Source organism: Gekko japonicus, unplaced genomic scaffold (genome assembly GCF_001447785.1).
Source record: "Gekko japonicus isolate JY-2015 unplaced genomic scaffold, Gekko_japonicus_V1.1 scaffold1358, whole genome shotgun sequence".
Classification (NCBI taxonomy): Eukaryota; Metazoa; Chordata; class Lepidosauria; order Squamata; family Gekkonidae; genus Gekko; species Gekko japonicus.
Genome location: NW_015160880.1, coordinates 143053 through 155289, shown reverse-complemented (window position 1 = coordinate 155289; position 12237 = coordinate 143053). Strand labels below are relative to the sequence as shown.

Genomic DNA, 12237 nt, shown 5'->3' with positions numbered 1-12237 from the left:
TTATACAGTTTATATTTCTTCTGTTTTCCCTGCAAATGTCTCCCCAAAATTATTAATCTCCTGTGCCTTTGATCTTTGAAGGTCTCAATCTTACTTATGTAGTAACGCTTAAGTCTGTTCAGTCTCTGAAGACGCTTTGAAATTCTCCTCCTCCCCTTCCAGATGGCTTGTATGCAAGATCAAACAGCCCAACGCTTGTAAAAACGCCTCATTGTGCTTGGTAACTAAGAAAACTTGGTACTTCAAGCAGTCCGTATTAGGGATCACATCTCCAGACCGATCGAGGTTTTGAGACAAGGATGGAGTCATTTGCAATGGAGGGTCTGTTATTTCAAGTAAACTAGTCTGTTCACTCTCAAAAACACTTTCGATTTGTTCCAAAAATGGAAAGATAGCTTCAAGTATTTTAGTTTGCATTCATAGAATAATGTCGTCCCAAAAGGTTTCTGACAGTTGCCAGTCCTCTCCGATTTGTCTTAAAAAAGCCATTTCGCACTTAAGCCGAGACTCTTGTAAACAATCGTCTCTGTGGAATTACGCCATTAAGAGTGCCAGCTTCATCGCCATTTTACATCCAGACCCCATAAATCAAGTAAGTCACTGTTCTTCAATATTTAAAGTGTTTTCCAAATAGCAGATAGGAGATTTCAATATATTACTCTGCCCTTTGTATTTATATTGACGTTGACGCCCCGGAGCTCTGCTTTGCCGCTTATCATAGGAATGCAAGGGTGTAGACTTTCCAATTTCCCGGGGGGGGCTGGGGCTGGGCCAGAGGCATTGCTTTGCTAGGAGCAAGGGTGGCTCCCGGGGGAGGCTGAATACCTTCCTGAAAATTTCGGCGGGGGCTGAAGCCCCGCCGCCCCCACGAAGATTACGCCTATGTAGGAATGCGTGAGGGAAGATTCCTTAGCACCTCCTTTAGCTTCTCGGGAAGATTTATAGGGGCAAATAGAAGTTGTTTTCCAAGCTTGAAAGTTGACAAGAAAAAGAAAGTACTCACAAGTTAATCGCCTAGATGGTATGACGAGGTCTGAAGGCTCTTTGTAAAGGGGTAATACAACTTGTCAGTCGTGCTATCACGGCTAGTCTTCGGTGCTTCCTGCGATAGGACAATTCTGACTCCACACCCGTTGTTGCCATAAACGGTGGGCTCAGATATAAAAGTCCTCTGCAATCAGTTCGTACTCCTGACGAACGGATGGGACCAAGGAGAACCAAATGAACCCCTAAAAAAGCTCCAGAAGTTGGTGAGTCTCAGAGCCCTGGGAAAACTCAACTACGTCGCTGCACTGTTGCCCCGCCTTCCTGTGCTAACTTAGTACTGCATTTTTATGCCTGATTTTCCTGGACACTTTGAGACAGAGTAGACTGAAAACTGCAAGACCAGCCATTTTTTTCTTTTTGTGGCAATTATTTTTGACTTGAAAGAATGGCAGAAATCTGAATGGTATTCTTCTTCCCTCTCCATTCCCCTCTTTCTATACCATACCTTTCAAGTCGTAAGCCATTATTTTAAACCTTCTTGAACACATAAGCAAAGAGGGAGAACATAACTGCAATTTATTCATAAAATACCATTTAGATACATTTTACTGCAAGCTTCCTGTTACCCCATATATTTCACTGAGGTTAGTGGGATGTATTTCCAAGTAAATAAGAAAATAAGAACATAAGAGAAGCCAGTGTTGGATCAGCCCAATGGCCCATCCAGTCCAACACTCTGTCACACAATGGCCAAAAATACCAAGTACCATCAGGTCCATCAGTTGGGCCAGAACACTAGAAAGCCTCCCACTGTTGCCTCCCAAGCACCAAGAATGCAGAGCATCACCTATTTATACCTTGTGGCTAATAGCCACTGAGGGACCTCTGCTCCATATGTTTATCCAATTTCCTCTTGAAGCCATCCATGCTTGTAGCCGCCACCACATCCTGTGGCAGTGAATTCCATGTGTTAATCACTCTTTGGGTGAAGAAGTACTTCCTTTTATCCGTTCTAACCCGACTGCTTAGCAATCTCATTGAGAATGTACAGCCTTATACTCAGGGCTATTTTTGGGCAGGAACACACAGTAATGGAGTTTAGGCTAGCTTCAGAGTTGGCCATGCCCACTACAGCCAAAACCTCTGCGTGCGTGGCTACAGAGGGAAGGCCTGGACAGCGACACCCCCCCCAGCGACTCGGAGGCGGGCAGGTTGGGGGGGCGGCTGGAAGGACCGGGGAGGCATTTAAATGCCTTCCCCAGCCTGTCCAAGGGCCGGCTTGCCCAGGTTCCCCACAGCTGCGGGGCGCCCAGAAAGCCAAGGGAAGGCTTGCTCAGGCTTCCCGCAGCCGCGGGGTGCACAAACAAGCCAAGGGAAGGCTTGGGGTGTGGCCTAATATGCTAATGAGCTGTGCTGTCATGGGTGTGGCCCAATAGGCTAATTAGCTCCTGCTGGGCTTTTTCTACAAAAAAGCCCTGCTTATACTATAAACCTATGTAAGTTTACTTGGATGTAAGACCACATGGTATTACAAGAACACTCACCTGTGGATAAGCCCTGCTGAAAACAGCAGATATTACTTAAAAGTACAGTTGTACAGTGTGTGACTTCACACATAAGTTTGGGCAAAATGTGTTGGTGGAGGAAAGGGGGAATTCCTTTTTTGAAGTTCCAAAGGCTTAAAAACTACATATTTATTTCTCCCTTTTGCTTTACTTCTTTTCTTCATTCTCCAAATGCCCAACAGCTGTTTTATAACATTAGAAGTATGAGATCAAAAGTGGCTTTTTATTGTTAGGGCTCTTTAAACACATTAGTGCATTCACTGGTGAGTGAACTAGTAAAATTGACCATACCTTTTGTGGACTTATTTGGAAAGCCAAACCAACATATTTAATTGATGAGTTTTATCACCAACTTGCATAAAATCTTGAGTAAACAAATATTTTAGACTTTTGTTCAGTCACAAACATGCCAAGATGTCAGTCATTAATATTTCATTGCACAAATGTGAAAAAGGAGCAACGGATTTGCCCACACCCACTCAACAAATCTACAATTTTCCAGAGCAAAGTCCAATTTAATGCTGTTATTTGTAATTCCAATTTAATACTGTTATCTGTAATTCACGCTTGTTAGAAGACAATAAACATATTTTCTGTTATTAGGCAAATAACAATATGGTCAGACCCATAAACATATTTTATATTATTAGGCAAATAATGATATGTGAGACAGAACTTAGCAGTAAGTAAAGTTAATAAATACATAGTCCCTTCTGAGAAAGGAGCACTTTCTGAACATTGCCTTCGCCAGCAGTGCCTATACCTCTCGTGAACCTCTTCTTTCTTGTAACAGAGATGTTCCTATATCCTAGAACCCCCACAACACTCACTCAATGGCAGGAAGGAGGTAATGCTTGCGCAAGGACTCGAAGTAAGGTCCAAGATTGGCAGTGCCCTCAATGACGAAGACCACGTCGGCTACCATCCCCAGCGTTGGCACCACCATCTCCTCCAGCTACCTAAAATGGAGAGGGGCTATACACCAAAACACAGCAACAAAATTAATGACAGAGGCAAAATTGAAACCGATGTCTAGTTAATTATATTCAATGCCAAAGGAACACAGAATGCATACAGTATCTGCTGTAGGGTTGCCAACCTCCAGATGGTGGCTGGAAATCTCCTGGGATTACAACTGATCTCCAGGTGACAAAGATCAATTCGCCTGGAGAAAACAGCTGCTTTGGAAGGCAAACTTTATGGCATTATACCCCATTGAAGCCCTTTCCCAACCCTTCCCTCTTCAGGCTCCACCCCCAAAATCTCCAGGTATTTCCCAACCTAGAGCTGGCTGGTGGGGGAGGGTGTAAACATAACAATGAAAAAAGGAGAGAGACAGTGACTGATAATTTACTGGTGGAGTTCAGGTTATGGAAGGAGAAAGCAGAAGTAGAGCTGTAAGGCAGAGCCAGACTGCTTTTCAAAGGACATAAGGCCTCCTTGATTAGACATCAAATCCACCTAGTCTTACATATTTTTTCCCACAGGGACCACACCCCAATGCTTCCAGGAAGCTCACAAGCGAAGGAAGCCCATGCTATTGTTTTCACCAATTTGAATTCTGAAGTATCTCGCTTGGATGTCTGTGTATTACTCTAAGCAATTCATCACACTTGCTCTCAAGCAGATATGGAAAAAGCTCCATTTAATTACGACTATTTTAATAGCCACTGATGTGCATTAACCCTTTTTATTAAAGCCATCAACGGCAGCCGTTTACATCTTGTGGCAGCGAGTTTCTTAATTAAACGTTCCGGGGTGGTGGTGGGGGGACGACGATGGCATCCTCTGGTCTGAACCACCTGTTCATCAGTTGCATGAGATTAGCACCGCCTCAACTCGACATTATAGAAGAGGAAGCCCCAAATTCTCTGCCTCCGCTTTCTCCACACTGGACATCACTTTAGTTTAGCAGAATAGGAAAGAGAAATAATCCATGTGCCAAATAAAGAGAGAAACAGGAAAATGGAGAAAGGGTCTCTAACTCAGCCTCTCCCAAGGCAATATTTCCCTCAAAGACTGACTTCCATCCCTTATTCCCACCCTCCCACCCCCCTTCTCCTCCCCAACGCTGACATCCGGCTAGCTCTGCCTTGCTGCTCGTCGACCGGAAACGTTCTCCTTCTGGTCTGGCCTTCAGCGCGCGTGCGTATAATACTCGACTAGTTCTGCCCTCTTTTAGCAGAATTAATTTTCTTTCTTCTCAGAGGCGGGACGATGGAGGGGGCGGGGAAGAAACACAGGAGAGTAGCCAACCACTAAAGAGTGCTTGTTACCATGGCAATGGTGCTGCTTGTGTATCCCGGCATTCAGTGGGCGATCAAGATGGCGGCCCTGAGCTAGGGGAAAGATTAGGAATCGGTGGTTGGTATTTGGAAGAGGAATGAAAAGAGCGGGGCGGGAACCCGTCGGCGGAGTTCTTCAGTGTGAAGATGTGGGAGGAAACAGGGGACTCCGTGACCTTGCTGTGCCTCACAGCCAGTAGTGGAGTGCCCTTGTATTGCAGGAGCCGGGGTGGCTCCGTCAAGCAGCAGGTGAGGGTTGTGGCTGCTGCTTCCATCTCCCTCAGGAGAATTTCTTTGCTTCACGTTTGCTAAGCACAGGGATCTTTCCTAATGTGCATAGGATACAGATTCCTACGAGGCATAGATTTGTACTGTCGTTGGAAAGCGAAGAGTCTTATGAACCAAGAATCCAGTGGTAACAATTCTAGTGTAAACTTTATTTCATGAAGATAGATGGATGAATGTTGTGCTTTTTTGTGAGCTGGAGCTCGCTGATGCATTGGTGAAGTGATTCAGGAAACCTCATTCGGGAATACATTTTGTTAGCAGTCAAGGTCCCACTGGATTCCTACTTTATTTTGCTGCTTCAAATGAATAGAGGTACCCACCTGGAAGAGTTTTGTAGCATCTTAAAACCTTTGACTTGAAAAAGGCACACAAGCCACTTTCTTGAGAAATGGTAGTCACTTTTGCTGTACTCAGGCCCCACACGGGAGGTTTTGGCCCGGAAATTGGACGGATCGGGGGTGCAGCAAACGGGCGCAATCTCACCACAACATCTGGGAATCGGCGTGCACCCGTCCCCAATCTGTCCCTTTAGGCCTAAAATGTGCACTAAAAAAAAACCTAGAAAAAGGTAGAACCAACCTGACACGCCACATTAAGCGCGGCCGTGGGATCGCCGGCACGTCCATCGGCAGGAGCATTCGAGGCTCCCGTCCGCCTCTGTCTCCCGTCAGTGGCTTCCTCCCCGGCATCTGTTTGTGCTGGGGAGCAACTGCGTGGCGGCTCAGGAGATCTGTGTGATCCCGCCGCCGCGTGTCTCTTTTGGTGCAGCTCTAAAAAGCCGCACTTTCGCCGTGCTTTATACCTCTGTGTGGCAGGGACCTTCGGACAGCAGTTACATTTATATTAAAATAAAACCACAAACTTTCTGTTATTTCTGTATATTAAGAGATGGGCTCTGTGACATTATCATTACAGCCCCTTTTGCTTCCCCTTGGAAAAGCACTTTGATAAAACTTTGCCTTCCTTCTGTCTCCCAAAATAAACTGGAACATTTTAGTATATTCTTGATTCATTTATTTAAATGAATGTATTATTTGTGGTAACTGATCCCCCCCCTCCCCAACAAGTGTAAATGCAGACAGATTTAGACTCAGCAATCTGTACAATTAGTACGGTACAGTGCATACGTTGCCCACTTAAAATCCTTTCAAGAAAGAACTTGGAGAGCAGCTACCAGTCAGAGTAGACAATACTTTGTGAGCGGCCAATGGTCTGGCCTACTAGTAAATATATGAAGCTTTCTTAGGGCAAGTAAGTCCCCCCTGTTTTCAATAGAAGTGTGTGTTAGATTGCATCTTGGGAAGGCTTCTAGTGTGAAGATTCCTGTTTCAACTGTGGCAGCTGCATAGCTGTTGTGGAAATTAGTTGGGGCTGTTATTAGGGTAAAAGAGATGAGAACTATGAAGCACTTAGTAAAAAAGTGTTATAAATCATACAAAAATTATAATTATGTTCACCTGTTCTTCTCCTAGCTACCCTTCTCTGTGATTGGCTCCCTGAATGGGGTTCACATGTTTGGTTCCAACTTGGATGTCCTGCTGACAGCTGCCTGTACAGAGAACACTCGTGTGGTGTGGAAAGTGTTCCACAACAGGTGAGCAAAGAAGTTGTACCCCAAGAACTACTGCACTGATATCAGCTGATCAGGGGGTACACATTAGTATGCAAATTATAATCAATTCTTGTAGTTGCTATCAAATAGTGGGAATACTGAAAATATCAGTTTCTGTTCTTTCAGGTCCCTGGCTGATACTCAGGATATGGGCTGTCTTTATTTAGTACATCCATTTGAAGAAGGTTTGGGGGGGTGTTATTAGGCAGAATGATCTCAGGCACTTTTCTTGGCTCCCGCTCTCTCATCCTTCTCATTAGCACCCACATTACCACAGTATGCAGCAATTCTCATGACACGTTGGGGATAGTGTATTATTCAACTTCTGAGACCTTGTTAGAACTTTGGGGGGGTTCTCTTACTTTTCTGGTTGCAGAGATCTGTGCCACCACGTAGTGACAACGTAATGGAGCACAAATGAGTGCAAACAAAAAAGCAGTTAAAAGGAGGCCTTGCTTTCTTGGGCTCTCTTTGCTTCCTAAGATATTCCCCTCCCCAAACATACAGCTAGAGCAGCCTGATTGCCCAACTTAGCCTGATCTCATCAGAGCTTGGAAGCTAAGCAGGATCAGCCGTAGTACTTGAATGGGAGAGCACCAAGGAAGACAGGGATTGCTAGGCAGAGTAAGGCTATGGCAAAAACCCCTCTGTTCATCTCTTGCCTTCAAAACTCATGGTCCTGGGGTTGCCTGGGTGGGTTGTGACTTGACAGCACACAATTACGATTATTAAGAACTTAATTCAGGTATTTTGTATTTTGTTTCAGGATAATGCCAAAACAAGTTGCTAGCCATTGTATTTATATTTATTTATTTATAAATTCGGTTTATAGCCCGCCCGCCCCGCAGCGCAGGCTCAGGGCGGCTCACAATCAGGCACAAGCCTCACATAAAACAATTAAAAACATTTAAAATCAATCAACATATTTCAGCATTATTAAGTGCTCTCGATGTTCGAGTTAAGCTACCATAAAGATGGCGTATTAATGCTGTATTGGGAGACAGGTCTTTGAAAATACACAGGTGTCTGTTGAAAGCTGTAGCAATGAATGGGCATAGCCTTCTATGGCATTCCGGCATCCATGCCTCTCTCTTTCTATATTTTATGTTTAATGTTCCCAGCATCACCCTCATTGTCCTGTCTTCCGATGAAGGTGCAAGTGACTTCAGCCTTGGGAGACTCCTCGAGAATGTCTTCAGTGCCATGGTGAGCAATTGGGGTGACGGAATGCCATTCCATCCTCGGTCTGTAAAAGGAGCTTGCAGTACAAGCCCAGTCCATTGGTGGGTGGGACAAACATTCAAAGGGGAGCAGCTAAGTTAGTTCTGTGATAAGCTTAGCCTTTGTTTTAGACATTGCATATAAAAGCTGCAGATCCTCTTCAGTGTTAAATCACCACTGGTGCCTGGAAATGTGTCTGATCATTTAGAATGATCAAAAAAAGTGGGGAAACCTATGCAACTTCTGCCTTTGCAGTAGGTGTTAAAAGTTACTTCTTCAGGGTGACAGGTTGGACAAGAGCAAAACAACAAAATGCTGAGCAGTGAAGCCTCACGACCCCAGAGTAAGCAAGCCACCACCAGTCCTCTTACTAAACTGCCAGCCATAGACTAAGGGACCATCCCTCATGGATCTAAATCAAGAAGTCAGCCCTGTAAGGTGGGACACTTGCAAGTTGAGTTCCAAAAACAATGACTCTGCTAGCTGTAGCCAATAAAGGGCTAAAGTACTCCAAAACCCAAGAATACCACAAAATACAATGAATAAGAGTTGCTAAAGGACTGTGCAGAGATACATGATATAAGAGCAGTGAATAGCAAGAATAAAATAATAAAAGCTAAATATGTAACCTAAGGCACTTTTACAAGTATTGGTTCTCTGATTCAGATGTTACCTGACCAGACTGAGTCCAAACAGGGTTTCAAAGTCACAGGCAGTTGTTCCAGCCAGCAAGGCTCCAACCTGTTTCAGAATCAAGAGATGACCAAAAGGCAGATACAGTCCAGGCAAAGGACACAGGCTAGAATGAAGAATCTTCCTTTATGCCAAACTATCTGTGTTAGTGTGATTCTAGTTGACTAGTCAGATCTGTTGCTAACCAGGTGACCTTAGCCAATCAGTTGTGTTGCTAGCCTGAGACCCTGTAACCTGCATTGGCATGCAGGCCCCAAGGCACCTTTCCCCACCCAGGAGTCCATGCCCTAAGGAGATGGAATATCTAGGTGAAATTCCCTCCCAGTTCCTGGCCTTGAAACCTTCAGGCCCCTTGGTTTCAGGGACACCTGTGTAAGACTCCCATCTCCTCCTTACCTTGCTCTCTGAAACTGCAGTCAGCGTGATCTTGAGTTCCCAGAGAGAGGACCCTCTATGACTTTGTAGGCCTGAACCCTGAACCAATGTTTTTTAAAAGCCAGGAGGCTACTAGGCAAGCCACTGTCTTGACAGTAGGTAGTTTGTTGAGCAAGGATGGGGATTGGTAAGCAATTTCTTCTAGGACCTTTGCTGTACTCCCTAAAAGCAGCTACCTTTCCAAGGGCCCAGCTCTCGATTTCCAGCCCCCTCCCCAACCAGCCTGCTAAACCCAAGGTATTAATTAGTCCCATAGCTCACTACGTTTTAAAAATCTGTTGTTTCAGTTCTCCAATGCACTTCTTAGCCATCCTTTTGGACTTGCCATTGAGGTGGTGAAAGAGTAGATGTGTCGCAGTTCTTCTGGTGCATGCTATACCTCAGGGGTCACCCACCCTTTTCCATCTTGACTGCACCTTTGGAATTCTAACAGAGGGTGGTGGGCACAACCACAAAGTGGCTGCCGAAGGCGGTGAGGCACAACCACACAGAAGAAGCCCCAGTGCAGGAGAGAAGAGGGGTAAATTTTAAAAACACACTGGGAAAGAGGAACGAGAGAGAATAAAAACAACACTGAAGTGGCAGCTTCTGCTGAAACAATATTATTTTAATCTGCCCAACCAATCAGATCTCCAGTGGGCAATCAGAAGCCCTGATGGGCAAAAAGCCCCACCCACCTGGCCTCACCCACTTTCTAAAAACACTTTGATGGGTACCAGGAAAGGTGTGGGTGGGTGCCCACGAGCACCATGTTGGGGACCTTTGCTGTAGCTGGAGCAGGGATCCAAGTCTGCATTAGTGACTGTGAGCGTGGATTTGGGATCACAGTAGATAAATTACCCTGTAAGAAAAGTGTGCACTCTTTGCGCCTGGGGTATTAGAGAACCCCAAAGTTCTTGCTCCTAAAGAGCACAGAGCACACGCTGACAAAAGCAGGGCTAGGAACTCACTCCACTTCTGAGGGAGCCGGCGGTTGTCCTCCTTTGCGCAAAGTGCAGCAGTCCTCTTTCCTTGAGAGATTTCTCTTACTGATTTAGGAGAGGGTCATATGTTTTGCTCCAGGTGCTGGTGTTGGGCCTGGAGGAACTGGTGAATGCACGCAACATTGAGCGTCTCAAAAAGGACCTGAAGGTAAGTTGTGGGCAGTGTTCCCTCTAAGCTGAGTTAGTGTGAGCTAGCTCACAGTTCTTTAGCCTCCGGCTCACACATTTTTATCTTAGCTCAGGAAGGATGGCTCCAGAGCAAACGCAGCCCAATCGCTTGCTCACAACTTTAATGCCAGTGGCTCACAAAGTAGAATTTTTGCTCATGAGACTCCACAGCTTAGAGGGAACATTGGTTGTGGGCCAGGGCCTCCCGGGGACCAGGAAGTCAGAGCAAAAGTAATTGTAAGTCCTGTTGGGACTTTGGTGTAGTGGTTAGGAGTGTGGACTCTAATCTGGGAGAACCGGTTTGATTCCCCCCTCCTTCACATACAGCTGCTGGTGTGACCTTGGGTCATTTACAAGTTCTTTCAGAGCTGTTCTCTCATGAGCAGTCCTCATGAGAGCTCTCTCAGCCCCATCTACCTGACAGGGTGTCTGTTGTGGAGAGGGGAAGAGAAAGGCGATTTTAAGCAGCTCTGAGACTCCTTTGGTTAGTGAAGGGCGGGATATAAATCCAATCTCCTCCTCCTCCAAGAGGTGGAAAGGTGGAGCACAGGGGAAACTTCCCGGCAGGCTTGGGATCAAGGGCAAAGCCACAGTTTTAGAGACTGCTTGCTGCTCCAGTCTGTGTTTCTCCTTCAGATCAGTTGAAGGGGTCTTTTGCTGCAGTCTGAATGACAGAGCACCTCTGTTGATACCTGCTTTAGAGTATCCTTTTCTCAGAAGGTCCATCCAAGGGGGGGGGGGGAGTGCTGGTCACTCAGAAATTGCACTAGACTCTTGGTGACCAGTTGGAAGTGTGTGTGTTAGAGTATGTTTAAAAAATCAGTAAATTTAGGATTCTGCAAGTGGGGCAAATGCCCTTCTTGCTCCCCACCCCCCGCAGGCACCCATGGGTCTATCAAAGATTAAGCAAGAGTGCCCTTGGAATGTGTAGAAGTCCATATTTAATTAGACCAAGTGTTAGTGGTGAGGGATGAGCAGTGACTTCTTAGTATGATGCTTCTTAATGTCCCCTTTTTTGTCTATGCATTGTTGTCCACCTAACAAGGTTTGACTTTCCGTCTGCAATTTTCTAATCTTTACTTCCCTCTGCAGTTTTATCTAACAACAATTTCCCAAATTGTTTTTGTCACCTATTCCAGAGTCTTTGGGGAGATTTTTGGATACCTGTTTTAATAAGAAATGTACATCCTGCTCCCCCTCCCCCTTTCTAGGCATGTTACAGATTGATTGACAGCTTCCTGGAGCCTGGCAAATGCAGTGCTGACCTGACCCACTATGTGGAGTGTGCTGTGGTGCCCTCCAGGGCCATCTTGCAGGTGAGGTTGGCTTTTCACAACAGGTTACAACCTGCCCCCCTAACACACCCCAGGAAAAGGAAATCTTGGGAGGGGGTAAAGTCAGGGATCACACTCCACTGTCCGACCAGAACGGAAACTTAAAAGAGACTACCACTGTGGTGTTGTGGTTCATGTGTTGGGCTGTCCTTGGCGAGACATCTCCGTGTCCTGCAACTAACCTTACTAAGTGACCTTGGGCCATTCACAGTCCTCTTTCTGTCTAGTCTACCTCACAGGGTTGTTGTGAGAACAAAATGGAGAACAGAAGAACTGTACAAGCACCCCTTGCAACATGCATGCTCTCTTCTTTAAGAGGAGGGGTGGTGGGCTCCACAGTAAAGCATCTGCTCTGCATGCAGAAGACCTCAGGTTCACTCTCGGGACAGAGTCAACAGGATCAAGAAACAAGTGATGGAAGAGCCTTCTGCTTGAGACCTTAGAGAGCCTCTGACAGTCAGAGTAGACACTGGCCAGGATAGATCAATGGTCTGTCCTGGTATAAGACAGTTTCATGTGTCGTATATACTCTGGCTAACCTGTTTTGCTTGCACTGACAAAGGAGTTAAGAGAAACATGGTAAGGGCTTGCTAATACTGGGTAATGACTGGTAAAAACATGGCTTGACACATAGCTTTGTTTTGCTGGGGATCCCTGGAACATGTC

At 45.7% G+C, this 12237-nt stretch overlaps 2 protein-coding genes across 5 annotated transcripts in view; one reads left to right on the top strand and one right to left on the bottom strand.

The window, feature by feature from the left end:
• Positions 1–4690, bottom strand: part of MED25 (mediator complex subunit 25) — a 31568-nt gene extending 26878 nt beyond the window's left edge. For 3 of the 4 annotated variants that reach the window (XM_015423046.1, XM_015423060.1, XM_015423068.1), the window contains exons 1-2: positions 4618–4690; positions 3383–3527 (exon numbers count right to left, since the gene is read on the bottom strand). In XM_015423046.1, the coding sequence (XP_015278532.1) occupies positions 3383–3498 (116 nt within the window). In that variant the 5' untranslated portion in view covers positions 3499–3527; positions 4618–4690. Of the gene's footprint in view, positions 1–3382; positions 3528–3627; positions 3649–4617 lie in introns of those variants that run through there. The other variant, XM_015423054.1, reaches the window with a different exon arrangement.
• Positions 4691–4896: 206 nt separating this feature from the next.
• The window catches only part of FUZ (fuzzy planar cell polarity protein), a 12665-nt gene continuing 5324 nt past the window's right edge, over positions 4897–12237 (top strand). The window contains exons 1-5 of the mRNA XM_015423108.1: positions 4897–5086; positions 6598–6719; positions 7859–7943; positions 10149–10217; positions 11449–11553. Coding sequence (XP_015278594.1) covers positions 4985–5086; positions 6598–6719; positions 7859–7943; positions 10149–10217; positions 11449–11553 — 483 coding nt within the window. The 5' untranslated portion in view covers positions 4897–4984. The remainder of the gene's footprint in view (positions 5087–6597; positions 6720–7858; positions 7944–10148; positions 10218–11448; positions 11554–12237) is intronic.